The sequence below is a fragment of the Agelaius phoeniceus genome, chromosome 1 (genome assembly GCF_051311805.1).
Source record: "Agelaius phoeniceus isolate bAgePho1 chromosome 1, bAgePho1.hap1, whole genome shotgun sequence".
NCBI lineage: Eukaryota > Metazoa > Chordata > Aves > Passeriformes > Icteridae > Agelaius > Agelaius phoeniceus.
In genome coordinates this window covers 8,606,956-8,634,827 of record NC_135265.1, presented here as the reverse complement: position 1 = coordinate 8,634,827, position 27,872 = coordinate 8,606,956, and the positions used below count along the sequence as shown (strand labels likewise).

The window sequence follows — 27,872 nt, the reverse complement described above, 5'->3', positions numbered from 1 at the left end:
ATTGCCATCGTGCTCTTGTGTTTGACTTCATGTTTCTTGCATACTCAAAATATTTAGGGTTTGGTTTGTGTGTGTGTTCTAAGGCTCCAGTACAATCAGTGAGGATGCAGGTTTAAGACTGGAGCACCACAAGTCCTCTCCCTCTCCCTCTCCTCTCCTGCTTTCAAACAAATGCTGCCATCATATTTGTTCCTTGCAATTGATTGGACAAGAATTAAAAATAAGCCAGGTGCTTTTAGATCTTAATGCACATCTCTGCAATAAGAGATTCTCTTGCTTTGAAATAAAACAGGCTGAGAGACACTTGTCAGTTTTAATCAATAATGCAGGGAATATCTTTAATATCTTTGCTCAGGACTCATCCCTGCAGGAAGTTGTGTCAGGGTTTTGAAGCTCCCCGGGAGCAGAAGGGCAGGAGGGATGTGCTGAGTCACTGAAGGGCATCACCCTGTGGAAGGAAGCCCCGGAGCAGGATGCAGGCACGGGGCTCAAACTGCCAGGATGTGACACAAAATCTGCCAGAGAGGATCCTGCCTGCTCCGGGCCAGCCCCTTCATCAGCAGCATTCACAGAGTGAGGACCCATTTCACCTCCCTGAGAGGGGTAATTATTTCTTGTCAGTCAGACTCAATCACTGAACTCCCCACAGCTGGTGGCAGAGAACCATTTAGCCTCATTTACCACCCTGATGGCCTTTTAGCTCTCCCACATTTCACAGGGGCTCTGCCATTTCGCCCATAAATTCTTCTTAAAAAAAAAAAAATCATAAAAATTTATGAGGGGGAAAAAAAAAGGGCAGAAAATGGAGGCAGCTAAGAGAAAAGGTACTAAAATTTTCAAATGAAGATGAGGTTATGTACCCCCAGCTGTTTCAAGTGCAGTGATTGAGGGGCTGGCTGATGAGGGATGATTACATTCCTTCTGCCCCTCTCCCCCATGAAAAGCAGTGTGCATCCTCCCCCTGGATAGGGCTGATTAACAGCAGCACAGGGAAGGCTTGGAAACAACCTCATCTTCCCCATTTTGATGCAATCCTCGAATTTTCCTGACCCAAATTAACAAATACAGGCCTTTTGCAATAAGCCAGCACCTTTAAACAGTCTGAAAGCTTTAAAGCAGGAGGAACTGTGGGTATCACTTGGTAGAGAGACCCTTTTGTGGCAGTGTTTAAGATGGAAAATATATAGAGAAATTATCTTCTCATCAGTTAATTGGGATTTGGCTTCCAGGACTGGTTCTGCCACACAAAAATCCAGGCTAGAAGCAGAAAAGTACATATTTCCAATGCCAGGGTTCTCAAACTGTATCCAGTCCCCAAGGACTCAGATTTTGCTTTCAGCTACTGTTTGCAGAAGTGCCAGTTTCAATAATAATATTAATAATGATAGCAATAATTTTTTTTTAATAAGCAAATTATAAAAAGTGATGAGGAATTGACTGAGGGCTGAAAGAGCAGCCAGGCATCCCAAACCCCTGAACACCTGTTGAGTCTTATCAAAACCAATGAAAGAGCTGCCTTCCACTTTTTTCCTTTGAAGCTTTTAGCTATTTCCCCATTTCTCAAGTCCTGCAGTGGGATCCATGGTGATGAAGGCTGTGGAAGGCACCTGACTCACTGCATAGATAAATGTAGGAAAAAGTCTCCCAAACCCCCCTCCCTCTGCTCTTACTGGCTTTGCTGCAAATAAAGACTGTGTGCTGCTGTACAGGAGCACCACAGTTACAGAAGGCACAGCCTAATTTGTTTGAGACCCTAGAAATCCGGATTGGAAAAGGCTGTGGGGCTATTCAGTCCATCCTCATGCTGTCTAAAAATCCTTCTTATGAAATGACAATCCTCTCATCAGTAATTTAATGAAAAGATTGTTAATTAGGTAACAATCAGCAGCATACAGGACTGGAATTGGAAGAAATAGAAATGCTTAACTCCCACGGTTCTCCCCACAGCATCCCCAATGCCAACAGCATCTCCACAGAACAATTTTCCTGGTCAGCATCTTTAATTTTTCACCAGTTGAAGGCACACATTCCCCTGGGATCTTTTCAGAACAGCACAGATGGGTGAAAATATTTAATGTATATTCAGCAGTTACCAGAATTGACATCTGAAACCAAGGAGCAGTGGCACCGTGTGACCAGTCAATTCTCATTGAACCCAACTAAGGATGTTTTCTGTAGCTTAAGCCCTGCTCTTTGAAAGGCTGAATGTGTAGAGCAAAATCAGAGGAAATCTTTGATAGATGAATCATTCAAAAAATCTTCTCAAAATAAATATTCACAGGGTGTTACTACTTAGGGCAGTAGGGAAGTGGTTGATTGGGCTGCAATTTTTGAAGTCCAGCATTAAATCTTCATGCCACGCATCCACATGCTAATAACTCAATTCTGGAAGTGCCTGATGCATCCAGCCTAAAAAGGCAGTAGTCTTTTTCCTCATAGGTCACCCCATCTATAGATCAGATATCTGCAATTAATTCACTGCTCTTCCTCTTTTCCCAGTGACTCTTACAGCAAAAATCCTTATTTATTAATACCAGAGTGCATAGCTTTGCACTTTGCAAGATTAAATTTAATCTCACCTCTATTATTCTAATTCTCCAGCTCATCCAATTCCTCTAAGATTCTCTGATCCTCCTCCTCCTCAGCTGAGCCCTCCCTCATCTGTCTCTCAACACGCTTGGTGAGCACACTCCAGCTCATCCTGCCCAAATCATTACAAATTAATTGATGTCAATCAAGACCAATTTTTGAAGCACACAACTAGGCATCTCAGGATTTGATTTTAAAGGTTTGTTTGCACCTCCCTTGGTCACTCCCTTTTTATCCCCTCAGTAACCATTTTTTAGCCACACTGATTTCATCCCTCTCTCCCTGGCTGTCAGCCTTCCAGCTCCCAAAGCACATCCCTGCATGAATCCTGCAATCCTACAAAATTATAAATTTTAAATTCTGAAGACCAATAGACTTCTATGCTCAATCCCCACCTGCCCCCTTGTAAAGGGAGTTTGTTCTTCCCCTGTGCTGTGCAGTGTTCAATCCATTCAGTTAAGGGCAGGAGTGGACTGGAGTCAATGCTCAGTGGTGCTTCAACTTCACTAAAACACAAATTCCTGCCCCAAGACTACAGACTGATAGGGCTAGGGAAAGGTGGTCCAAGGAAGTGAGGAGATAGGACTCATTAAGTTTGGCTTTTGATGGATTTTGGTGAGGTTTACTTTGGTTTGGAGCCTTGTCTATAGGAGTAGATGTGGAAGAGGTGATGCTGCAGTTGGATATTTACAGTGTGCCCCTACTGTTTATACAGGACAAAATCACAGGCTGAGAACTAAGCTGTAACTTTGCTCACAAAGGTGGCTATTACATATTTATTCTGCATTCCCTATTTAAATCACTGAATCAGAGGCAATTTTTTAACCCTGATGAGCCTTCTGAGGTCACTGTGTGCCCTCCATCAGGCTACCAGAGGAACAATTTGGGGTGTCATTAGTCTGCCCCACATAATGAGGTTCTCTTGAGATGCACCCCAGTGATGTGACAAGCTAGCAGTGCTTCCCTGGAAAGGGAGACACTGCATCACAGGTGCCACTTGTAGTGATGCCAGGATTTTTACATTTAACTTTGTGAATAATGTTAACAGACTACTAAAAAACCCCTATGAAGTGCAAAACAGCTGATTCTGCCCTCTTTTCTGTAGAACTTTTCTTGATCTACAGCAGACCAGTGGAATTAGCCTCCATTTATGTTGATATAATTGTGTTCAGGATGGTTACCAAACTCAGCTTGCCAAAAGCTCCTCTTTATGGCATGAATTAAGCAATATTTGAAAGTAGAGATCTTCCATTTGACATGTCAGTATGGCTAAAAAGCACCAGAAAAGCTTCAACACTCACAGGCTTTCCTCCTGTATGTATGTTATCTCTTTTTAAAGAGACCCCTCTTGTTTTCCAGACCCTTTTACCCAGCCACACAAGCACAAGTTCCTTTTACCCTCAGCCACTTTTGCTTCCATCTGGGGCACCTTTGCACAGCTGGTGAAGAACCCTGTGTTACGCTGCTGATGTAAAAGCAAGCCCAGAGGTGATACCATAATAAAAATGGTAAAATAATCCAGTGTGTGAAGCCTTTTTTGACAAGTTTGTAGTTGTACATCAACAAGCAACAACAAGCAGGAAATTATAAAGATCAGGTTTTATTGACATATTTTAGGTACAATAAATATATTTACATGTTCACATTTCAAAACATGGAAATACATGTAAAAAAACTTGTACACGAGATCATCTTTGTGTTTCCATTTTTACATTCACCCAAATAGGTAAGACAAAGATCTCTTATGCTCGTGGAGGGTTTGGTATAGTCCAGTATTACACTCAAGCAATCAGCAGTGCACACCTGGTGCAGATGATGCTGTAGGAAACATGAGGCAGATGCACTCCCAGTGCAGTCAGTATGATACAGTCGGCTGCTGAATTTATATCCTGAACTGCTAATAAACAAACTCTGCAATCCAGATTAGAGCAGTACATTTGAAATGATTCTCAAAACACCCAGATACAGATAAATATGTATCTATCTATATATATATATATATACACACTGCTTAGGACTTTACAGGTTAGGAAGGATCACATTCAGTAATAGTAATAGGAGGTAGAATCGTGTCGACAGTGTTGGTATTTCTACGTGGCAATAACAAAAAGTGCTATTACTATCACTGAATTCAAGAACAGAGCTCCTGAAAAAGTGAAAAGGATAAAATAGTTGTTAATCCTGTTTAGCCTGGCTAAATGCTCAAGCATGTAAAGGAAATGTCTACATTCCCCAGCATGGGTAAAACTGCAAAGCAAAAGTGTTAAGTGATGCTTCTCCAGTGCTCTGGGATGGGCAGCATGGCCTAAGGGGTGACACCTGTACCAAAGCAAGCTCAACTTCAGGCACCAGAGTCTGCAAAGGAGAGTGTGGTAGGGTGGATTTCAGAGCAGGACATCTAGGGTTCAAGTACCCTCAAAAGAGCTGGAAGAACAGAAGACAGAGCAAAAGATTGAATGCAATGCACTCAGGAAAAAAAGCAGAGAGATGAACAGAGAATGAAAAGGGTGGGAACATAACAAGGATACAAATGGAAATGGAAAAATGGGGGCAAATGAGATGAAAATGAGAAAAAGCATAGCAGAGAGGCAAAGGGCACCACAGGAAAAAAGAATATTGACTTAATCCAAAGGCTCCTTTATAAAAAAATTATATGCAATGGTACAGAAGATCAGCTGTGAATAAATAAGGGTTAGCATCTGGTCTCTGCTGGATCTGTAAGTAAAAATGTCTATTAATTAGAAGTTAAACTGCTGAAAGAAGTTTCATCATCTGAAAAAGAAAACCTGCGAACAAATGGTTTTGTTATTCTCAAAATAGAGATAAAACTGTAAGGTTCCAATCTCAGCCTGACAGACACTAGGAAAAAAATACCATGCATATTAAAATCCATTAGATGCACACCAAGAAAATCCTGAACAAACACAACATCAATACAGCCGTGTTGGAAACTGTGATCTTCCATGTGACTACACAACATTGCAATACAGCTACATTTAACTGTACACAGGTCCTTTTACAAAAGTATTTTTAATCTGCAATACTGTTTAAAGTTTAGATGGTAAAAACCACTGAACACAAGTGCTGTTACATAAAATAAAAGCAGTGTAACCTGTTGAAAAAGTGTATCTATAAAGCCCATTTCCACTTCATTAGAAAAATCAGTGAACCAAGAAAGCAGAGAGCAACACAAGCACCTAAAAGACCCTGTGAGATTAACTTTCACCTTGAGGTTTTCTTTAGTGCAATAAGGACCACACTTTCCACCAAAGTAGAGAAGCAGAAAAGGAGTTTGTTTGTTTGTTTGTTTGAAATTAAAAAACCCAACCCTGCCAAAAGCAGCATTATAAAGAACAAAATGATCCTTCCCAACCATATTGTACCAGAAGTTGGCATACCCAAGGATCCAATATGAATCTGGTTTTGTACACAAGCCCCTGCGCTCATGTGGACAGTAAGTTATCTCCATGCTTAAAAATCAGGTTACAAAAAAACCTTACAGAAAATCCTTAGGATTTGATACTAATTTAAGATAAAATACTTTCAAGTATTATAGTTATGAATTAATTCGAGGACAAGGCATGATTTAAGGTAACATTGAAACAAAAGCTCTATGTTACCCTAAATGACCTTTATAATACAGCTAACTTTCTGCAATCTGTTTAGGATTTGTTTCCTTTACATTTAATTTCTCATCTATCATGATGCTAAAAAAAGAAACAAAAACAAAAGCACAAAAATGCATTAAAAAAAAAAAGGTTTATGTCTCTCTGAACAAAAAATGCCTGTTTGACAGTGAACAGGTGACACAGATTTCTACCTTCAAGTACCATGACTCGTATCACAGACAGAGTACTACACAAAGGACAGGAAAAGCACAATACTATGCCAGAGAACAAATCCAGGGTATCTCCCAAGCAGACAAAAAAAAAAAAAAACTAAAAAAAACCAAAAACCAAAAAAAAAAAAACCAAAAAAAAAAAAAAAAAAGAAAAATAAAAACCCAAAAAACTAGGGCAAAAAAAACCTCTCAAAAGAACCCCCAGAGCCTCCCACCCCCTCTCAGCCCAGGCACAAGGGTGACACACCCACACACACATACAGCCACACGGTTAATGAGGGCAGGAAGTGCCTGCAGCAGCTTCCAGGGAAACGGCATCATTTCAAACTACACAGATAAAAAACACTAGCTTTAAAAAAAGATAAATATAGCACCAAGTAAAAGTTTGGTTTTTTTAATCCCCAGTACCTGACATTAAAAAACACAACTTTGAGGACCTCCAAGGTTATTCTGAAATAACCTTCAGTTTTACTCTCATCTGTGTCCTTGCAGAGGGAACCTAACATTAGTGAATTAAAATGCTCAGTCTGCTTGGCATTTTACAGGCTAGAAGGATTTCTTTACAAAAAATCAGAAATCTGAAGCAAACCTTCAGATTTAAATGGGGGGGATAAACTAAATATCCAAGGATACCATGCAGAGGGGGTGCCTGGATCCACTCCTCCTTCCCAAAGTCACACTGGGGATATGTGTGGGCTGAGGACAGCATCCCTCTGGCTATGGAAATGCTACAGAGCTGTCCTGGTCCCCCAGCCTGCAGCAAGGACCCTGAGCATCCATCCCCAGCACCACACCAGAGGCTGGTGTGGCACTGATAAGGTGTGGCACTGATAACACTGGGATGCACCAATGTGCCACCAACCTGCCCCACATGTGAAACCCAAACTGTGCAACCAAAACAGCCCCAATTTTTGAGGACAGTATTACACCACAGGCCTAAATTTGTACCTGCAAACAGCACAATGGAACAAACCCAGAGAGACCCCGTGCCTTGGTCTGACAGTGTTTCCCCTCAGAAGTTAAAGGACAGAGTTGTTTAAGGGTTTTTTTAATTAAAAAAAAAAAAAAAATAGAACATTCAACTAAAATACCACAGATCATATGGGTACTTCAATATTTTAGTCAAGGCAAAATATGAATAGTTATAAAGTGAATTTTCCAGTGGTACAAGATGGAAATGAAATAATTTGAAAAAAAAAAAAAGCTGACTTCATATAACCACCTACTGGAGTTGCCTATTTAAATAATTATAAAATTATGCTAATAAAAACTGAACAAATAATACACAGATCAGGATATATGTATTGACTTACTAGCATCTTTATAAAAATTTGAAGATATACACAAAAACACATCAACATTTATGGAACCATATCCATTTAAATTTAGATAAGACAACACAAAAAACTAACAAATAGCTAAGATGTGGTTGACTGTAAGCACTTTGAGTAGCATTTTAATTTTAAAAGGTCAATATTTACATACTACATAAATGCCTTCTCTTTTTTTCCATTTTGCATCATATTGTGAATTCACTACAAAGAAAGAACAAGATAATGGTTGCAACAGATCTTCCAAGAAAGTTAACTTAGAATGCTCAGATTTAACTCTGTGCTGGAAGAGAACACATCAAGAACACGTCTGTCTAGCTTTACCTCTATTTCCTTTGGGTGTTTTTGGGAGGAGACAGTAAATGGATCTAAAGGAGCTGTATCATCCAAACCAATCAATGCCAAGAGATCCACTTTTAGGTTATGATTTGAGCAGTAAGAGAACACAAACATTTCAAAAAATGACTCACCTAATTGCTACTTTTGCTACTGAGTTTTTTAGGACATTAGAGAGACATGGTGACAACACAGGGTGTGAGTATGTATGTATGTGTATAATAAAACAAATATAGACATACATACATAAGGTAGGTTTACATGGAGGAAGGTACCCAGGTACTGCAGTAAGCAGCTGAATTAATCCCCAGCAATCCACCCATACCCTGTCTATGCACAAGCATAAATCTCCTGCAACTGCTGTTAAAGAGGATGCATCTACTCATTAAACAGGCATTGCTCATGTCACTCCTTCATTTAAATAGATATGAGGCCATTTCATGCCTTTATTCCAAAGCCACACATTTGTCTCAAAAAAAAAAAAAAATTAAAAACCCAACTGAATAAAAATTTTTAAAACTTAAGTTGGCTGAACCTCAGGCTCTTTGGGATGGATTCAAAACCCAAAGCAGGAGCATTTCTACAAACTTCTTTGACTTTTGAATCAAACCCATATTCTTAGGCTCCAAGAAACCCTCTAACCCCAATAATGTTTGCTTCTGACAGGACAGCTGATCAACTGCAGATGTTCCTACTGCTGAACTCAGCTGCTGGCCTGTCTGGAGTTTGCATCTATCCCAGATTTCCAGGCACGCACTACCGTGACTCCGGAGATGTCTCCTTGTCCTGCTCACTGCAGAGAAGCTGCTCCCTAACAGTGGGATGAGCAACTGTTCAATGCCTTATTTTAAAGATCACCAGGTATTTCTTAGGAGTAAAAGTGACATAACCTGAGGAGGCAGTGTAGGGGTCCCAGAGCTAAGGGTGTGAGGAGTTCCACAGCCTGGGGCTGATCACTCTGCAGGTCTTTGGGGCTGGTCCCACTGGGCACTTCCTACCTGCAGCTCTGTCCTGGGCTTGGCTCTACCCTGAAGCACTAACAGCACTTCATGTACAGCAGCTGTGGCTGTCATTAAACATTATGCATGAATTATACAGGTGGCTGTAAACCCTGCCTCCATGAAAAGATTCTCATTCTGTTACTGTGTCTTGTCACTAAATTTTAAATGGACTTAAAGAATATTTCCCAAGCACCATGTTATCCTAAATTATTTCAATGAATAGAGAGCAGGTCTACCTAAAAGTCTTTTGACAGTACTTATTCCCTCATTATTTTTGGTAACTTTTACTTAATTGAAAATCTGGACCAAAAGTGGAAGAAAGCCAATTAGGTATCTGTGCCATTAAATCATCCAAAAAAAAAAAAGATACTATTAAAAAAAGGTAGTATAAATTTGCTTAGCTCATCCCTTCTAGATTGGCATGCCTATTTGGGACCCCATTTGCAGCTCTTTTACTTCATACCCATAGTGTTCTTCTGCAGTCACTCAGGTAACAAACCTACATTTCTGCAAGTCCCCCCTTCAAAAAGCAGGTGGAGTGCTTAAGAGTATTCCTAAAATAAAGCATGAAGCAAAATATCATGGTCTAAAAACTAAGGAAATGTTCATAAAAACTGGAATCCAATATAAAGATGACATTTTAATAAGTTTATTCAGAAGTAACTGAAAAAATTGTTACTTTGGCAACCCCCTCTGGATGCTTCTAACCAAAAGGAAATATTATGAATTTTACTTTGAATAAAATATAAGCTCCTTAATGTTTTCATAGCATTTTTGGGAACTGACACGCTCATCAGGAGATTCACAATGTCCTTATTGTTCTTTATGTATCAGGAACACCACATCAAAACAAGTCCCTTCAGTTACAGGTTTCTTACTGTTCAGCATTAATGACAAAATAAATCTCAAAGAAAAAAACCTGATCAAAATAAAGCATGAGGCAACCATGAAACACTAGGCCAGAAGAACTATCAGGAATGCACCACTCTTCCTGCATAACATTTTTGAAGTAACCCACCAAATACTTCTTTTTCCTTAGATCTGGCAGAGTTATTTAAAACAACCTAATTACAACTCAGAGTTCACTACCCCACGATGCTACTGAAGGGTGAAGATCCTTGTTTTTAAAAACCAAGGGAAAATACAGCAGTGTTATTCCTCCTACACAGGGTTTTATGGAATAAGTGGAGTTGGAAAGAGAAAATGAAAGTCTATGTTGGAATAGAAAAATGCAGAGACTTATTTACAAAAATCAAAACTACAATTTTCCAGTGTCACCTCCAAAGCTTCTCAGCAAACTGCTACTCAGCAAAGCAGACCATGTTCAAATCTATGCAAGAATACCTTCTGTGCTCTCAGGTATACAATGCAACTAATTTGTTTAGAAAAATGTGTTTTCATTCAAATACCTTGCACTGAAGATAAGAGCAACCATTATCAAATATTCTTTGCTATTCTTTGAAAGTTTTTCAAATCTTTCGCTGTAACCGTTCTCTCTCAAGTCACTGTGGTCACACAGTAGGATCCTGAAGAACAATGTCTACATGCATCAAAAGCATTTTGGGAAAAAAAAAAAACTCTATAATTCCATGTGGTTACAACAGAATGTGAAGAAACTGAACAGAAATTCCACCTTTGCAGATCCTGTCGAATTCACCTCTCCTGGAGGTCACCTTGGTGCTTTCTGGAGTTCAACAGAGCAGTTACAGACTGAGCTGACAGGGTCCCAACCCGATGGATTTTCCTCTGTGAGTCTGTAGCTCCACAGTACACTGAGGCTGGTGCAGGGGCTTCTCTGCAGACATCACTCCACTATCAGTGCCACGTTGATGTGGGACAGATCTATCATGTGCCTGTTAAAAGTTAAAACAAAGTTAAATGTGGTGCTCAGACTGATTCGGGCATGGAGCTTCCATGAAGGTCACTAATCAACAGATGCTTGATTGGATTAAAGAAACACTGAGCCAGAGGAGACTGATTTTATCTTCTGAAAGGAAGGAAGGACCCATGGTGGCAGCAGTGCTTAATTATTTACCTGTGGAATTTCTGTTGAAATGCTAAAGCATGTGCTGGCTCCTTGAACTTTGCTATGGCTTTCCGTTGCTGAGGGAGCATCTGTAAACTCTGCAGAGACAGAAAAGCCAAAACATATTTTTAATATTCACTTCAAGATCCACTTCACAACAGCATGAAATCGACTGAAATTTTGCTGTATTTCTTTATTCAGAAACAGATTTCTGTTTTCTTTTTTTGTGCAATAAAAGAATAGACTGGAAAGAGACTTCTGAGACTGCAGTCAGGGTCCCAGCTGATGGTGTTTGACTTGATGCTTTAAGCAACTGTACCACCTGGAAAACCCAGACTATCACTTGTTAAGCAAAGGTGACAATTCTTCAATTCAAGAGCAGATGAGCCAAACCCCACAGCCAAACTCCCACCAAGTAAGAAGCATTCAAGTGGTCAGGGCTCAACTGCCCACACAAACACCTGGAGTCATTTACCTGAGGTACATTAAGGGATCAGGGCTTTCCACAGGTTAGGCAGGGCAGAAACAGAAAAAAGTGGTAATTTCTCTCAACTGCACATCCTCATGCTGTTTTTATGAAACAAGTGGCCAGCTTTTGGCAGACATCACCACAAAACCACGGTGAGATGGGTTAGGTCACCACTTCCAAGTCCTCCACACAACACACATCTCCTAGACAAGTCCATCTGACACATGCCTCCCAACCATGAGAGAGAATTTCACAAAGCTTCAGCTGTGACAAACCCCCTGCACAGTACTGAGCTCTCCAAAACTCCAGCACACCTCAGCCAGGACTCTGGAGAACTGATGTCCTTACTCCCTGCTTGCAGCAGGTCAGGCTGACCCCAGAGAGCAGCCCTGTGGCCTTGGTTAAGAGCTGTTATCACACTTATGAAGATTAAAGTTTATGAGTTTTTGAGTTAGCACTTCATTTATAATAGAATAATTTTCAAAAAGACACTTGAGAAATTCAAGAAGATGAAGATTCACACATTAAATAGCTACATATCCAAGAATCAGTGAGAACATCCAGCAAGTATTCAGCATCACAGAATACTCAGGATGGAAATATGATCCTGCAATCCTGCTGCCTGTGAACACAGGCCAGAGATTTCAGAGTAATGAGGTTAAAACAGATCTGAAGGCTTCCATCGAAATTTCACAGTACCACAGTGATTCCAACATCTCACAGAAAGTTCTGGATGTTTAATAGCCTATGCTGCAGCACATTAAAGACAGAATTGTTCTGATTCAGCTTCCAGTTGTTCTTACAGCTTTGGATGCAGAATAAAGAATTATTAACATTCTACTTTTCTCTGACTTTCTACATAATGGCAATACAGTTTTACACTGAGATATGTACACACACAGACAAATGCATGTATATGGACACCTTAAACTGTTCTAGATTATGATCTCCTGATGGATAATATAAACATAATTCTTTGCTCTTGCATTTTGCCTGGAACTCAGCTGCATCCCCCACACTTGGATGATTCCAGCCCTCTGATGGTCAGTCCTCAGGATTTTAAACTTTGCCTTCAAAAACTCTGTATCACCATCTAGACTGTTAAAAAAGCACCACAGATCTTTGGAGGAAGCAAGGATTCCTTGTGAAACAACATACAACCCCACTCAACACATTTTGGCAGTGACACACTTTGGTATCTCTTAGTGAAAGAATTTTTAATCCCACTAATCTGTTCCCTGTTCATTCAATCTAATGGAGCATTTAAAGCAAGATGTCATATGCCTAGATGAAATTTGTTATTAAAATTGTCTACTTCTATCTTTTTTGAACACATAAGACTCTCTTGGTAAATGTGTATTTAACAAGAGCCATGGCACCTGATAAGTCCAATTTCTTTGTATCTAAGCCTGACAATTCAGCTTTGCCACTTTCTGTAACTTACCTATCTGTGATTTTGAAGCAATTAATTTTGCACCTTCTTCTAACTGACAGGAAACTTTCCTCTCTCCAGGAAAATCACAGATGTTTAGTATTTCCACCAGCCTGTGATTTCAAAGTGAAAGCTGAGTAAAAGTTAAAGGATTCAGCAAATCTGATAAGCATCAGGAGGTTAATTTGCATTTTATAGTTTTTGGAAAGCTGCTATGATGAAAAGGTACAGCTAAGTCACTGCAACTTCTCCATTTCTGAGCTGGGAGAAATAGGATTTAACTTTAACAAAACACACTCAGAGGATGATCTTTATTTCTTTTTAAATCAGAATGCTCTTGACACAGTTAAGCACATTTTACCAACAAGAATGCAGTCATGCTGCAAAAAGCAGTGGTGAAAGACCCTGGATAAAGCTCAATTCACCTGCAGGTTTATCTGCAGGAATGTGACAGAGATGCTGAAGTTTGTGTTCTCCTTCCTTACTGATCTCACTTTTTTATGATTTATTGAACTAGATCTTAACACATGTTTCCTTGACACCACTTTTCTTGCTAAAAAAGAAAGAACCATGAACTAAGTCAGTCTCGTCACTGAGGACTATGCTTTGAAGACTAAAAATTAAAAACAGCCTTTAAGTAAGATTTGGAAAGAACAAACTTTAAGAGTTGCCAACAAAAATATCTCTGAATTACAGCTGAAAACAAACAAAAAATCTCTTCTGTTCAAAGAAGTCAACGCTTTTAATGACAGAAAAACCTGTCTGAATCACTGAAAGAATGAATATTTCAGAGAACAGTTCAACAAGAGGAGCTGTACAAGAACCTGCACCCTGCATGTCCTGCCTCCAAGTGATCCTCCCCACAATGTCAGGTCTCACTCAACTACCACAGCAGATTCCCCCAGTGCTTTATGCTCCAGACTCCTGTTGTGATCAACTGAAGAAGAGAAGCTGCTTTTGGTGACTTTTCCCACAAGAACTGAGATATTACTGCATTAATATTCTGGAGAGGAGCAAAAGTAAAATTTGATTTTGCAGTTTATACAAGCATGATGATGAATTATTAACAAGTTTCTCAGTAATTAGCATGTAAAAATTGACTAAAGGAAGACATTCTGGTATAACACAGACTTATTAACCAAATTAGGCAAAGCATCTTAATATTATTATAGATAACTTATTTATACTTTCTTATGAATTAATAAGCTTATTAACTGACTGGTTTGGGTACTGTGTTCTTACACTGTATTACTGCTTTATTTTCCAGAGCAAAAAAAAAACCCCAAAAGCAATCAAAACACTAAATGCATTTTAATACTCAACTGCTTTGGCAACAAGGCATCAGTTCTTGGGTAAGTTTACTAAAAAGCATCTTTATCAGATTTAATTTCACTGGTCAATACAACTATGGAAACAAAAAACCACCCATCTGATCCTTCACTGAACTGCCTAAACACAACCCAGCACCCAGCCTGGGGTAAGGCAGCATCTTCTCAACTGCTGCAGTTACACATGCCTGATTTAAGACTGAGAATTAAGGACTGCAAAACAAGGGATAGACTAATGTTGCACAAACAGTACTGCTCCAGTTGGAAACTTTCTGAAAAAAAAAATTAAATGGGTTTTATCCAAATTCTCAGCCTCTGCTGCAATCAGACTATGTCAGCAAAAATGATGCATAATCACTTCGTGTTTGTTAAGGTACATGAGGTACACACACCTTCCTTGGGTATAGATAAAAAACCCCTTCAGGTTCTGTTTTAACAAGAGACAATTACTAAGCCAAATTACTCTGAAGATGTGACCACAGTCTGAAATGGCACCATCTTTGCTGTGTTTTCAAACAAATCCTCATCTATCATGACTTGCAAGTGTGAACACTATGCATCCAGCTAACAAAGATTTATTTATGTTCTGACTTTGGGACAATACCTTCTTTCTCACTTAACTACCTAAGCCCTGACTGTTATGTTCTAAGAACACTGATGATAAGGCACACAACACATTTACCATAGGTGCAGGGCCTCAGCTGCTGCCATCCCATCCTGAGCAGACAGGCTATGGGCTGGGAACAGAAATTAAGAGTTCCACTTCAGGAGAAACCTGAAGTAAAATTACTGCATTCTCATCCTACTGGATTATTTCTGTCTTTTTGAATTTGGGGTGATTTGCAGTTTAGAGCTGATCCTACGTTTGGAAGATGTTAACAGCTACAGTCAGAAGAAAACTTCCTTGTGTATCCTGTTGAATTTTATTATCCCAAAATATTCAAGGCATTATCTCAAAGACTTAGTCCATCAGCTTCTGCTTTTGTTGATTCCAAACAAACAAGCTAGGAAAATACATCCAAAAATTAATTCATTTTACAAATCTTACCCATGTTACTTTGCTAGTTTAACACACTTGAACTTCTTCATCCTTTTTGAATAATTTGGCAGCTGTTTTTTTGTTTTTTTTCAGTGATAACATTCAATAGCCCCTCTCCCCTTCTGAAAACACATTACTATTTGAAAACAGAGGCACAACCACCACTGCTGATGGTGATGGTCAGGCAGTGGTGAGTCCATCTTGGAGTTGGTTGGCATTGGCTCAATCAGACACAGGGGAACCTTCAGGCAGCTTCTCACAGAATCCACTCCTGTAGCCCCCCACTACAAAAACACAGCCATGCAAATCCAACACCCATTTCTCAAAAAGTAATTCAGTGTCTTATGATCTCCATTGTAATGACAAAACACATGGTTCTATGTTTTCCAAAGCATGACACTTCAGTAAGCATTTGATCAGAGTTTGCTATTATTCTGACACCTACAGATTTTGAAAGGCCAGTGGTGGGAGGCAGGGTGGCTGCAGCTCTGCCTCTGGAGACCAGCTGGTTCTAGTGAGCATTGTTTGATTTACTTCCTCCACAGGAGACTTCCCTACTGCAACACCAGAACCTCCTATCATGAGCCCCTAACCTGAAATGCCACAATCCTCCCAAACGTCACAGCTCTGAGAAAACAACTTCATTCACATCTTCTCTTTAAGTTGACCTAGTCAGATGTTCACCAGAGGATGAAAACCTCTTCTGGGACCCACTCAGGTGGAAAGGATTGACAATACACACAATAACTTCCAAGGGATTTCAAATGACTGGTTACTTCACAGATTTGGCAGTACAGATCTACTGTGCAGCAGTTCCTGATAGCAGCCTGAGGTCACAGGTATTCTGAGCATGTTTGACTCTGGAGGACAGAAGTTACATTCTGACATATTTCTAGCATTAAAAATAAAAAGCCAGTTTAGAGTGAGGAAGAGTATTTTACATGGAAAGGATTTAGGAAGCACAGAGCTCATATTGATCTTGACTGTCTTCTTTTTCTGCTTAGGAACTGCCATGCAGATCTTAGGCTGAATGGAAAATTCAAGAAGCTCAGAATTTCATAATCATACTTTTGATTGAGAGTTTGCTTACAAGCTGTTTTAAAACATACTATTTAACTCAAAAACTTAAAAAATAATCAGCAGCTCTGGCTTTTTCTGCAACTGAACTACTACCAGTGACTAAATCATGAGTATCATAAAAGGACCATTCCCTCTGAAGGTATTTCCTTAGGCCTGAAGATCTACACTGCCCTCAAATTTCTCCTCTATCCAAGCTCTGTAATTAAATTTGTACTTTCTTGTACAATACTGAAAGAGCCAGTATGATCAGAACAGCAAATTAATCTCTAGTAAAACTTCACTGCAAAACCAAGGGCCTTGAGACAAACAGCAGGACATCCTCAAGTACAAAGCAGAGACTGCAGAATGCAAACACCTTGGACACCAGAACTCTCAGAGGTTACACAGAGAGTAAGAAGTGAAAAGGGAGATAACAGAGCACTGGGAGATGGAAACCAAGCAGGTAGGAATGAGACTGGAGCAAGCAGGTGTTTTAACTATAGGAGACACATGGGAAGTGAAGGTTTCCTCTTTTACTGAATTTCTCTCACTGAAGTAAATGTACTGCCCAGCAGACCACACTTTCAGTTCACCAGTGGGTTTGGGATTAGGGGTGCCAGTTCATCTAAACTATTAAAAACCAGGTCTGTGCAAAAAGAAAGCAAACTTCCCCAACCAACATCATCTCTAGTGTGTGATCCAAGCTGTTCTGCAACAAGTCAAATAGCAGCACAGCAGGCACTTTCTAAACAGAACAACCAGATTCCATTTTTTCTTCCCTCCCATCAATAAAGGCAGACATGTTTTTATTGTCCTCACAGTCTCCTGATACCTGAAGCATCTTTCCTGGCAGTGACACTTCACAGCTACTACCAGCAGGCAGAGAGGCTGGGACAGAATGTATTTATTTCACCCTCAGCTGCTGCAATTGATCTCTTCCACCTTCTGTTCCTCCTTTCTGCTTTTCTGACACCTTTGACTTCCTATTATTTGCCCTTAAAAGTACTCAGCTTTCTTTTTCCATATGCAAGGTGTCATGAGGGGAAATGCTGTTCTGTCCCTGAGCTGGGCATCTGTCACTCCCACACAGCTCTACAGCAAGGCTGAACTGGGCAGGCTCATGATGGAGCTGCTCTTCTTTCCCCCAGCCCTAAGGATGGAGCAGGACTGGCCACATCTTCTCCCATAGCTTCTGCCACAGCTGAAAATATTTTCCCAAGCAGAAAGACCACAGTGGTCCCCTGGTCAGCCTGAGCACCTCATGTAAGAGCAGAACCCCCTGCTGCCCTGCAGGAGCACATTCTGGGGTGTGCACCCAGGCATTTCCCCTGATGCCTCTGTGAGCTCAGATAAATCCTGGGAATGCAGGCAGGAATGCATCTTGATATCTTCAGTGTCATGCTTTTTATAAGCTACAAGAACGTGAAAATTTGGTGGATGATTGATTGATAACTTATGATCATGGTTTATATTTCTGTTGGGTTTTTTTGGGAGGGGTCAGTTCTGGGGTGGTTATGGAATGATGATGACTGTTGGTTATTGGTTTTGATACTAGGAAATACAGAGGAAGGTTAATTGAAAGTGTATTGATGATAAGTGATTTGGATAATATAGGGATATATGGTTTAATTGTTTATTAAAAAAAAGTAAAAATGTCAAGATAGAAAGAAAATGAGATGTGTAAAATGGGATTTAAAGGGCTGGCTGGGGCTGCCTTTACAGCAGCCCAGCACTAGGTAGCACTGTCACTCCAGGAAAGCAAAGCCAGGCACATCAGCACTGGAATTGCTTTTCCTTTCCCAGACCAGAAATGAACATGTTAGCAGAGCAAAACCCTTATTTGTACAACTACTCACAGTACACCTACAATCCCAACACTCTCCTCACCTCTGATATACAACAGCGTGTCTTCCCAATTTCTCTTTTTTTAAGCATCAGAATTTATAATCTTAAATGTTCACAAATACTGAGATTTTGCACTGATGCTTAATGTTTGCATCTATTTGCATCTATGATGAAAGATGATGATGATGGAACACTCCATAAAATAATTCTCTCAGTACTAAAATTATCTGGAGATCTAGAAAACAGTTTACTCTACCTGCCACCATCCCAAACTCAATTCATCTGAGGGTGGCAATAACTAGCTGAACACAACTTTTAGACAATATAAACATTAAACCTGAATTCAAGAGCACAAAAAAGAAAAACACAAGTGCTGTTTCTCATGACCTTTGTAACTTATTAGTAATCTACTTTATCAAGTGGTTCTGAATGGATGTGCATTGAATGTCACTGCTCCACCACCATTCTCAGGAGGCTTTAGTTTGGTGATGTGCACAGAAATCTCCTGTACTTTCCAACACTTTGGAATACATAATTTTATTTATAACATGTAATTATTTTAGAATCAACAATGAGATTTTACTGTAGGTACGTTATTTGCTTCTGAAAGCTCATCCTCTCCAGAAAGAGCATGGCAGCAAATTGTATGCTGGAAGGAAGCACTTCTGCTAATTTCATCATGTTTGAGTTGTAAAAGGCAGATGTAACAAAGGGGATGTTCCTGGAGCCCCAAAGATTTTCTTATATTCAATGTCTTGAGAATCTTAATGGTATTTTTTTTTCCTATGTTAATAACACTTTCAGTGAAGCAGGGATGAGAATTAAAGAGTTTTCAGTGATTAAGCAAGGTATTATTTCAGTGATTTAAGAAGGTATTTCAAAGGTTGTACATGGGAAAAGGTATTTTTTCTCCATTTCTAGGGTATGGGAAGGGAAAAATGCCAAATTTCCAACTTCAGCTCTAAGTTTCCCCCATCCTGTCTCATGCATGCCCAGTTATTCCCAAACTGTGACTCACTGACACCTCAATGAAAGCTGATGGCAAAGCTGGGAGCATTGAACATCATAAACTGAGGGAAGTTTTTAACTTCCCATCCCAAGGTTTGTGCAAGGTACTTGTACCTTGAGAGTGATACTGACAAGAAAAAGCTAAAATAAAACCCCAAGCCTTTTGGGCCCAGAAGAGCAAAGTAATCTCTTCCTCCCTGTTAACTCCATTGAGAGATTATAGACTTTTCCCACAACTTCAAATTGTTATGCCAGCAAAGAGTCACTTTCTGAGAAAGACACACAGGATGATCACACTGTAACAAATTCAGGATATTTGGAACCAAGAGCTGGTGTGGGCTCAGTTGCTTTACAGATGCCCCAGCATGGAAGGCCAGGATGAAGCAGAGGTTCTCTACCAGGTGAGACAAGTGCTCATGGTCTGTTCTTCTTGTCAAAGAGCAAGGAGCTCCATGGATTTCTTCCTCCTCTCTGGGAGCTCTGTCTCAGCCATTTCCACCTTCAAATCTTGACTGCAGCAGAAATTGATACACGAGATACTCAGATTTCTGAGCTGTGTCTCATGCTGCATTAAAGCAAGGAGCTTGTTTAACATCAGAGGTGCTTGTTTAACTATGTCCCACAGTTTGGGAATCCTTACCTTTAACCAGGCATTTGGGGGGTGGATATGTGTCATTTCAAGACACTATCCAGGCATGATGAGAACTCCCTAAGTTTTGATTCAGATTTAAATTTCCTTTACAATTGCAAAAAATAAGCATGAGTTCAACACAGTTATTTTCCCTGAAGAGAAATGAAATGAAAAATCTTGATGTCAAAAGAGTTCAGGTCCTTAAGAAAAATTTTGGTGAATATAGTCAACAGCTGAAGACAGGATATTCTACACCTTCAAGACTGAGTCAGATAGAACTGACTGTCCTTTCCCTCCTCTTACTATTTCTTCAGCTCCATCAGAAACCAGCTAAAAACCTGGGCACCTTGGCCTAATTTCAAAAAAAGCAGCTAGAATTTCACAGCTTGCTATTTTCTCACAACTGCCATCTCCCCAAATCTCTCCTATTTCAGTCCACCAAGCTGCAACACTTCATCTTAGAGGACCAGAGCTCTGCACTACCCAAGATCTGTTTGCTGTGGCCCATGCCTCCCACATACACTGTCCTCACACAGGAACCCCCAAAACCTGCATGAAAGGAGCCCTTTCAGCCACTGCTGGGCTCTTCTTCAGCAGCTCCCTTCAGCACTCCTCCCTGCACTATCCCTTGCATGAAACACATATTAAAGGAAGAATGAGGAAATAATTGAGTCTCCCTTTGCTATCACAGCCTCTGACCATCCCAGCTGCAGGGGATTTTGTGCAGCACTGAGCATAAACAAGAGTTAAAACATTAATTTACAGTCAGGAGAAAATCCACTTTTGCACTTCAGGATATTGACCACTTTGAAAATCTAGCATCACCTGTATAAAACTAATTGCTGTGGACAGCAACAATGCAGATTTTCAAACATTCTTGTTTTCCATTCTTGTCCTTCAAGTCAAATTGTGACTGCATTCTCCTAATTTGGTGCATTAACATTTCTGTGGTGCCACTTCTCAGGGTACCATTAAAAAACAAAATCAAAAAGCTACGTATTACAGATGGTGGAACCAGTCTCATATTCTTCCTACAAAAGCATCACTTTTTCCTGCATATCTCACCATTTGTACTTGTGAAACATCATTTAGTCTCAAACAAGCCAGGAAATTTCCAGCCTTCTACAAGTCAGACTTGAAATTCAAGTGCAGAATTAGCACAAGAACATTCTGCATCATTAGCTAAATTCAAGCATCTTGTTCAAGTACTACTTCTAGATTTCTTGAAAGGAAATGGATGATGATTCAGAAAGCATAATTTCCAAAGGTACGGTTGATGCTGCTGCAAGAATACAAGTTCTGGAGGGCATAGATATGCATCAAATCCCACTAGAAAATTAGTCATTGTTTTTTCTCCTGTAAGTACATCCTTCTAAATTGGTCTGTGACATTGAATTGAGAGACCAGGGTTTGGAGTCTGCTATGAAACAGCAAGTACTGAATAAATTTTTTAGCACATTCTCAATAACTTCTCTCAATTGTGAGATTTCATTGCAGGGTTTCTATTAATCTCCTTCTAATATTCTCATGCAAGATTTAGCAAGTAAACACTGAATAAATGTGCTTTGGAACTGTATGAATAATTTCCTAGAGTACTACAGAACACAAAGGCACAAAGTATTTTGTGAGGCTAGTTTTGCTTTCCCAAACAAATTAAGCCTCTCTGAATTGATGACGTAAATAATTCAGTATTATTCCATTTACTAAATTAGGAACAAGTGAGGCAGAATGTTCATTTTTAGGAGAGCAGTCTGTTTTGCAACAGAGAGATGATCCTAGTAATAAAGAATTCTCACAGAACACCTCCAATTCATGCATTGCATTTGTCTGAAAATGTTCCTGTCAAAAGGAAAAAATTCTCACCTGTACTTTTCATTATTCATTGACTGATATTTTTAAATGCAGTAACAATAAGTCAGAGAGGGCCTCCTAAGCCTTTCACTGCTTTGAAAACCTCCTGCTTTCCTCAAGTCATTTAACTGACACATCAGTTCCAGCAGGCAGTTTGTGAACAGAAGCTGCACAGCAGATACAAGTGTGTGCATGTCATAACCTTGCCCACAGGCCCCTAACGAAGAGAACCTTCTCAAAAATTAAGGATCAGTAAATTCCTCCAAAGAAGACTGAAAAAGTAGAGGATGCTACACAGGCTAAAATGTCCTCTGAGTCATTAGGTGCTTGTACCCCAGGACTGCAGTGACAGGAAAAGGTAAATGTCAAAAAGGAGAGTAGGTGCAAGTCAACAATAAACAAGGACAGCACCCAAAATACATCTGCTCTGATATGACCATCTGGCTTCAACAACCTCACAGAATGGACAGGCTTGTATTGCCTATGAAAATAACAGAGGAACTCCAAAATGAAGGAGAATTTTGCAGCAGGAATGTGATGGTTAGCAAAATCCTACCGTGCCTCCTGTGCTGCAATATCATCACGTGCTTGCCTTTGCTACCAGGTGTAGCTTGTGTGGGTGGGGGTGCCTTCAAACATAAATTACCAATAAACACGCATTGTACTTAGTGTCAGGGAATTAATTGAGCTTTCTGGAATGAAAGCCTTTTGGCACAAAAATGATAAACCAAGGTTGACCTACCTGAATGGGTCCCACTGACATCAGCAGGTTTTTCAGTTGGACATCAGTAGTTGATGAAGAAAGCCCTTCAACTGACACAATACAGGGCTGAGGTTTGCACTCCACCACTCGCAGGTTCTGTTTATTTGGCATCAAGCGTCCTCGGCCCATCTGGCCTGCTACTCCTCTGCCTCTGCCGTGCATAATGACCTGCCAACAACAAAAGTAACAGTATTTTGATTTACTTACCCACTGACTCTGTGTGCTGCACTTGACAGAGGATATAAAAGTTGGCTATTCACTTGAAGACTTGATTAAAGTCTTGATTTAAAACAGCTTGTTGCTGTTTGCCAATTTGAAAGGCCGCTTACTAACATATTCCTCCACTGCTTACACAAACCTCTTTTAGCAGGGTAACAAGTTATATATTGAGTTATATATACTGCATTCATTCTAGAAGTCTCACCTCTAGCACAGATTGATCAATCACACAGTGGAGGATCTCAGACAAAAATATATAATCTAGTTTTCAACACTGATCACATCAGCAGCATGTGTTCGGCTCCAGCATTTTGAGTATGGACAAAAAAACCCAACAGGTGATCCCTCTCCTTCTTCTATTCTTAACCCATAGGTAAATTTAATGTACTCACAAGATCAGCAAAGTGCTTCAAGCACCTTCAATCTCTACTGCTACCAACTCTTGGTTTTATTCGCATAAGGCTAAATAACTTTAAAATAACTTTTTTCAAAGTTCCTCTTCCCTGTACTCTGGAGCAGGAAATACATGGATTTAATTCTTGCAAATCAAATGTTGAACAGTCAAGAGTGGAAAAATAACAATCAAACAGAGTAACAAACATTAAACAGAGTTAACACTTAACACTGAGTCAACATTCAACAGTTTCTTGACTTCTACTTGTAAAGCCTGTGATGGGTAATAACTTTTCATACCCTTCAACATCTGCAACAAAACTTTATCTTTATGAAACAGGAAGACTATGGCCAACAGTTCAAAACCAAGAACTAACTTAAAAGCCAAAATGCCAGCTACCTTCAAGGAGTGTGCCAGCTTGCAAATGCAGAGAAGGCACACACTGCTGCCACCCTGACCCTTGCCTGCCTCCTACCAGGGCATGATCAGGGCAAAAATCAAGTTACAAGATCACCAACTGTTCTGAGTGATAGCAACTTCAGGAATCCAGCATAGAGCATCCTGAAACAGTTACTGTGTGCTCCTACATAAGAGGAAACTGCCAAAATGAAATCTTAAGCACAACTTCAAAAACTCACTTGGTTTTAAAGCTAAAAAGCACACTGGTTACCATCTCCTCCAGTAGCTGTCTCGGGACACATGCACTTCCCCAGGGAGTGCTGAGCTGGCCACAACATCAGCAGATGAAGCAACCTGCAGGCACTGCCAGTCTGTGCTGGGTACAAACAAGTCTCTCTAGATTAAAAGCTTTATATGCAATTATGCATCTCCTGGGTCATGCAGCCCTGTGCTAGCAACTGACAAACAGAATGCCGGTTATTAATAGACCAACACAGCTAGACAGTGAAACTTCTAGCACCGATATGCATCTAAAAATCACCTTTTTAGGTTGATGGATTCCCTGGATGTTTTTGACTCCTTGAGGAGCTGGTGAATGGATCTGTGCCTGCTGCTGCTGTTGGTGCTGCTGCATTCCCTTTGTCAATGTGACCTTCCGCACTGGCGGCTGTTTCGGCTCCGGGGGTTGCTGAGGCCGCTGGGGTTGGCCCTCGGGGTGAAAAAAGCCAGCATCCTCTCCCCCCTGCTGAAATCAACAACACAACAGCGGCTCAGGGTCCAGGCACTGCACACCCTTGCCCTGAGCAGGCTCCTGCCACATTCAGCTCATTCAGAGAGTGTCCAGGGCTTTGCCTGCTAAAGCAAACTGGTGGCTGTGGCAGGCGCGTGCAAAGGCTCAGCCTGCAAATTGCACTTCAGCCTAAAATAAATCTGTGCTAGCTGAAGAACAGTTTACTTTGTTCAGGTTTTATTATATACAATGGTCAATCATGCCTTTGCCTGTTTTCACTTCTCTTTCCAAATCATTCTTCCTTCCAGCTTACATATGAACTATGCTGTGTGTTATATTTTTATTACTTTTCTTTTTTTTTAATATAATGAGAGACATACACATTGCAGAAGGAGGAGCAAAGAACTGTGGAGGCTGGAAGAATCAGGAAAATGCTCTGCTCATCTTTAAGCCTCCAACCTCTCTTTAGTTAAAAAGCTGGTACTTATTTTGAAGTGCATACTCCTTCTCCAACTTCTATACCAGCAGCTTTTCAAGCAGTCCCTTTCCTTGGACACTGTCTGTACTTGGAACAGTTCCTCAAGGTGTTTTTTTGTTTGCCTTACAAAGCTCTTATATTTATAATCATAAACACAGTGAAACACCATCTCAGTGTCTCTCTCATCCAAGGTAACTCTTGCCATAACATCTCTTGGTGCAATCAGGCACAGTAAAACCATGAGCTTCAAACACTGACATTATTCCCTTACACTGCCTCTACACAAACAGTTTGTTTTTTTCCTAGAAACAGGTGATTCTTGAATTTGTGTCTGCCTGTCCAGATTAGAACAATCACTGAAAATTCCATGGAGCATGAACCAGCAGAGTCTGACAAAGGATCAGGTACTTTTGCATCCATGACCTGCGTTGTATTATTGCATGGTTTCAACAGCAGTATCTATGCCTTGACAGGACTTCCACTTTAGACCTCAAATACTAATGAACATTTTATCTGCAGGGGGAAGGCTTTGACTAATTCCATAAACAACCTCTGGTAACCCCACAAAAGCTCTCAAATAGAATGCATGTCTAAGGGAAAAAAAGTAAGTATTATGAGAGCACCTTTATTTACACAGGATTTTCTTTTTCCCTTCCCTTAAATATTCACAAAACTCCTTTTGCACCTGTAAGACATCAAAAACCAGAGGGTTTCATGCTAACTGGCACATTTCTTGAGGATAAGGAGACAAAACACAAAGGTGCAGAAGGAACAGACTTATGGTCTAATAGCAAGATTATTTTCATTGACAATACAAATTAGTACCTCTCCATTAAAGAAAAGCAAAAGAAATACCCAGTGAGGACTGGTTACTAAGGCTCAGCTGAGATTTGGTAAGAAACAGTTCGTGGTATGTGGGCCAGTTCATGTTTGATAGCTCAGTAATTCAGAATTTACACCTCAAAATCAAGGCCTCTGCATTATAAAGTATATACAGGCTACAACTTATCAAGAACTCAAGTACTTAAATCCCACACAAACGAGCTTCAAACCTCCTTGCACTACAACTCAAAAGCACAACTTGCCACAGGGAAAATCCTAAAGCTCATCATGGCATTTATCCACAGTGTCCAAAACAAGAAAACAACAGAAATGTGCATCTGTCTTTTCCACCTCTAATCACAAAAAGGTTTTTTTCACTGCTGAACTGAATGGCACCAAGTCTTCATGGAAAGTTTGGTATATAAACCTTTGAGAGCAGCAATTAGTGAGAAATTACAAAGCTTTCCCTTCAATTTCTCTTCCATTTGTATTCAAAAATACAAAAGCAAGAGCACTCCTGAAAAACCCAAACATATGCACAAAACCTTACCAGCATTAAATCCTTGTTTTAATATTAGTTCTGATATCAATATCACCATAAACTCTATGCCTTGATCAGATAATTTCTTTTATTCAACCCTACAGCAGCTGGAAGATAATGAAACTAAAAGGAACAAAAAAAATCTAGGAGGAATTTAAATGCAATAACTGGGAGCTAAAAATCTAATCTCTGCTAAATGCCTGCTGTGAGAACCATAAATATTTGCAACCATTTCTTTCCAAACCAAAAAAGGATCCCAGCACATCGGAAGAGCATCTGAGAGCAAAGCCCTCAGGTACAAAACACATCCAACATGCTCATTACTGAAACTTCAAAAGCAAACAATCATTTCACATAAAAGTCTAGGATGGCCAACAACCACCCAATATTTAACTACCAAGCTCAATTATCACCAAATAAAACTGTATGAAGTGAACAGAGTCAAAGGCATTAGCACACCACATTGGTTTGCACTGATGAAAAATCTGATGGGGCTTGTTCCCTGCTGGGATCTCAAATGCCACCACTGGTCTTTGCTGCTACCAAGATGCTTCTGTGAGCCTGAAAAGGTGGAAAGCTCTGGACTTTTTAATGACTCAATCCATTTCAGAAATAAGAAAACCTACAGAAGACAATAAAGAAAAGGGATGGAACAAGTTTTGCTTGTTCCTGCAAAAAGAATGAAAGGAAAGGCAACTGGATCAACCACTCCTTTTTTTCACTGCTCTGAACATTTACTGGTTTTGAGATGGCTTGAAGAGGGGAAGCAGAGACAAAACTGCAGCACTGCTTCTCCAGAGAGGTCTGTGAGTCAGACATGGTGCCCCAGGTCTAACAGAGCTGAGCAAGTCAGCAGAACATTAATTCCTGCTCCAGCTAGTCTGGCTTCAACTGAAGATAAAAACCAAACATGACTGCTAAGTGACATGTGCCAATAAGCAAAACAACCCAGAAGAAGCTTTTCAGCAGTAATTCCTTTTTCAGTGGTTAAGGACACAACAGTGCAAGGACAAACACTGTTACCACTAATTCCCATGTAGTGGTGACTTAGTCTCACCACCACCACCATTGCTTACACTTCTATGCAAGAGAACAACAAGTGGCTTTTCCAGGTACAACAATGAAGAACCAAGTCAAGCAAAACACCTGAAAAGAGCTTTTTAACTTCTGGACTTAAAGCTACAAAACCTCAGAACATTATGGACAGGTCACCTGCTCACAGGAGTACACTGACATTTTGGAGGAAAGGACATAGAGCTGTGAAGATGACTGTACATATGCTGACTCCTGATGTTCCCTCATCACACAGCAAATTACAGGCAAGCAGGTAAGTCCACTGAAGCTGCAGTGCAGTGGCTACCCAATATCATCTAAATCACAGAAACTAAATTGCTAACATCTCTCCTACTTAAAATGTCTCAGGTCTAGCTCATCTTAAATCAATGTTTGTTTTTCCTAAAGACAATTTCTGTATTGTTATTTTTCATCAGCTTACACCACTGCCTTCCCCAGATTTAAATATGCAGCAACAGAGGGAGGTATTAATGTTTTAAGCCTTCTCATGTCAAAATACATTTTCTTTCTGAGAGTATTTCACAATGTATAGGGCTGCACTAAGTTTTTCAGAGATGCACCTATTCATCATCAGGGCCTGTCTCACACAATTTGATGTACAAAATGCTGAGCCCAGGTAGAACACCTTAGTCAACCACAGAGACCTGGGACTGATTGATACAAGCT

The 27,872-nt window shown here is 40.1% G+C and overlaps 1 protein-coding gene across 4 annotated transcripts in view; it reads right to left on the bottom strand.

Annotated features, from left to right (window-relative positions):
- Positions 1 to 4,170: 4,170 nt before the first annotated feature.
- Positions 4,171 to 27,872, bottom strand: part of RBM33 (RNA binding motif protein 33) — a 103,385-nt gene continuing 79,683 nt past the window's right edge. For 2 of the 4 annotated variants that reach the window (XM_054647310.2, XM_054647325.2), the window contains exons 16-19: positions 24,103 to 24,306; positions 22,529 to 22,717; positions 11,134 to 11,222; positions 4,171 to 10,951 (exon numbers count right to left, since the gene is read on the bottom strand). In XM_054647310.2, coding sequence (XP_054503285.2) covers positions 10,903 to 10,951; positions 11,134 to 11,222; positions 22,529 to 22,717; positions 24,103 to 24,306 — 531 coding nt within the window. In that variant the 3' untranslated portion in view covers positions 4,171 to 10,902. The remainder of the gene's footprint in view (positions 10,952 to 11,133; positions 11,223 to 22,528; positions 22,718 to 24,102; positions 24,307 to 27,872) is intronic. The other 2 variants (XM_054647317.2, XM_054647333.2) reach the window with 2 other exon arrangements.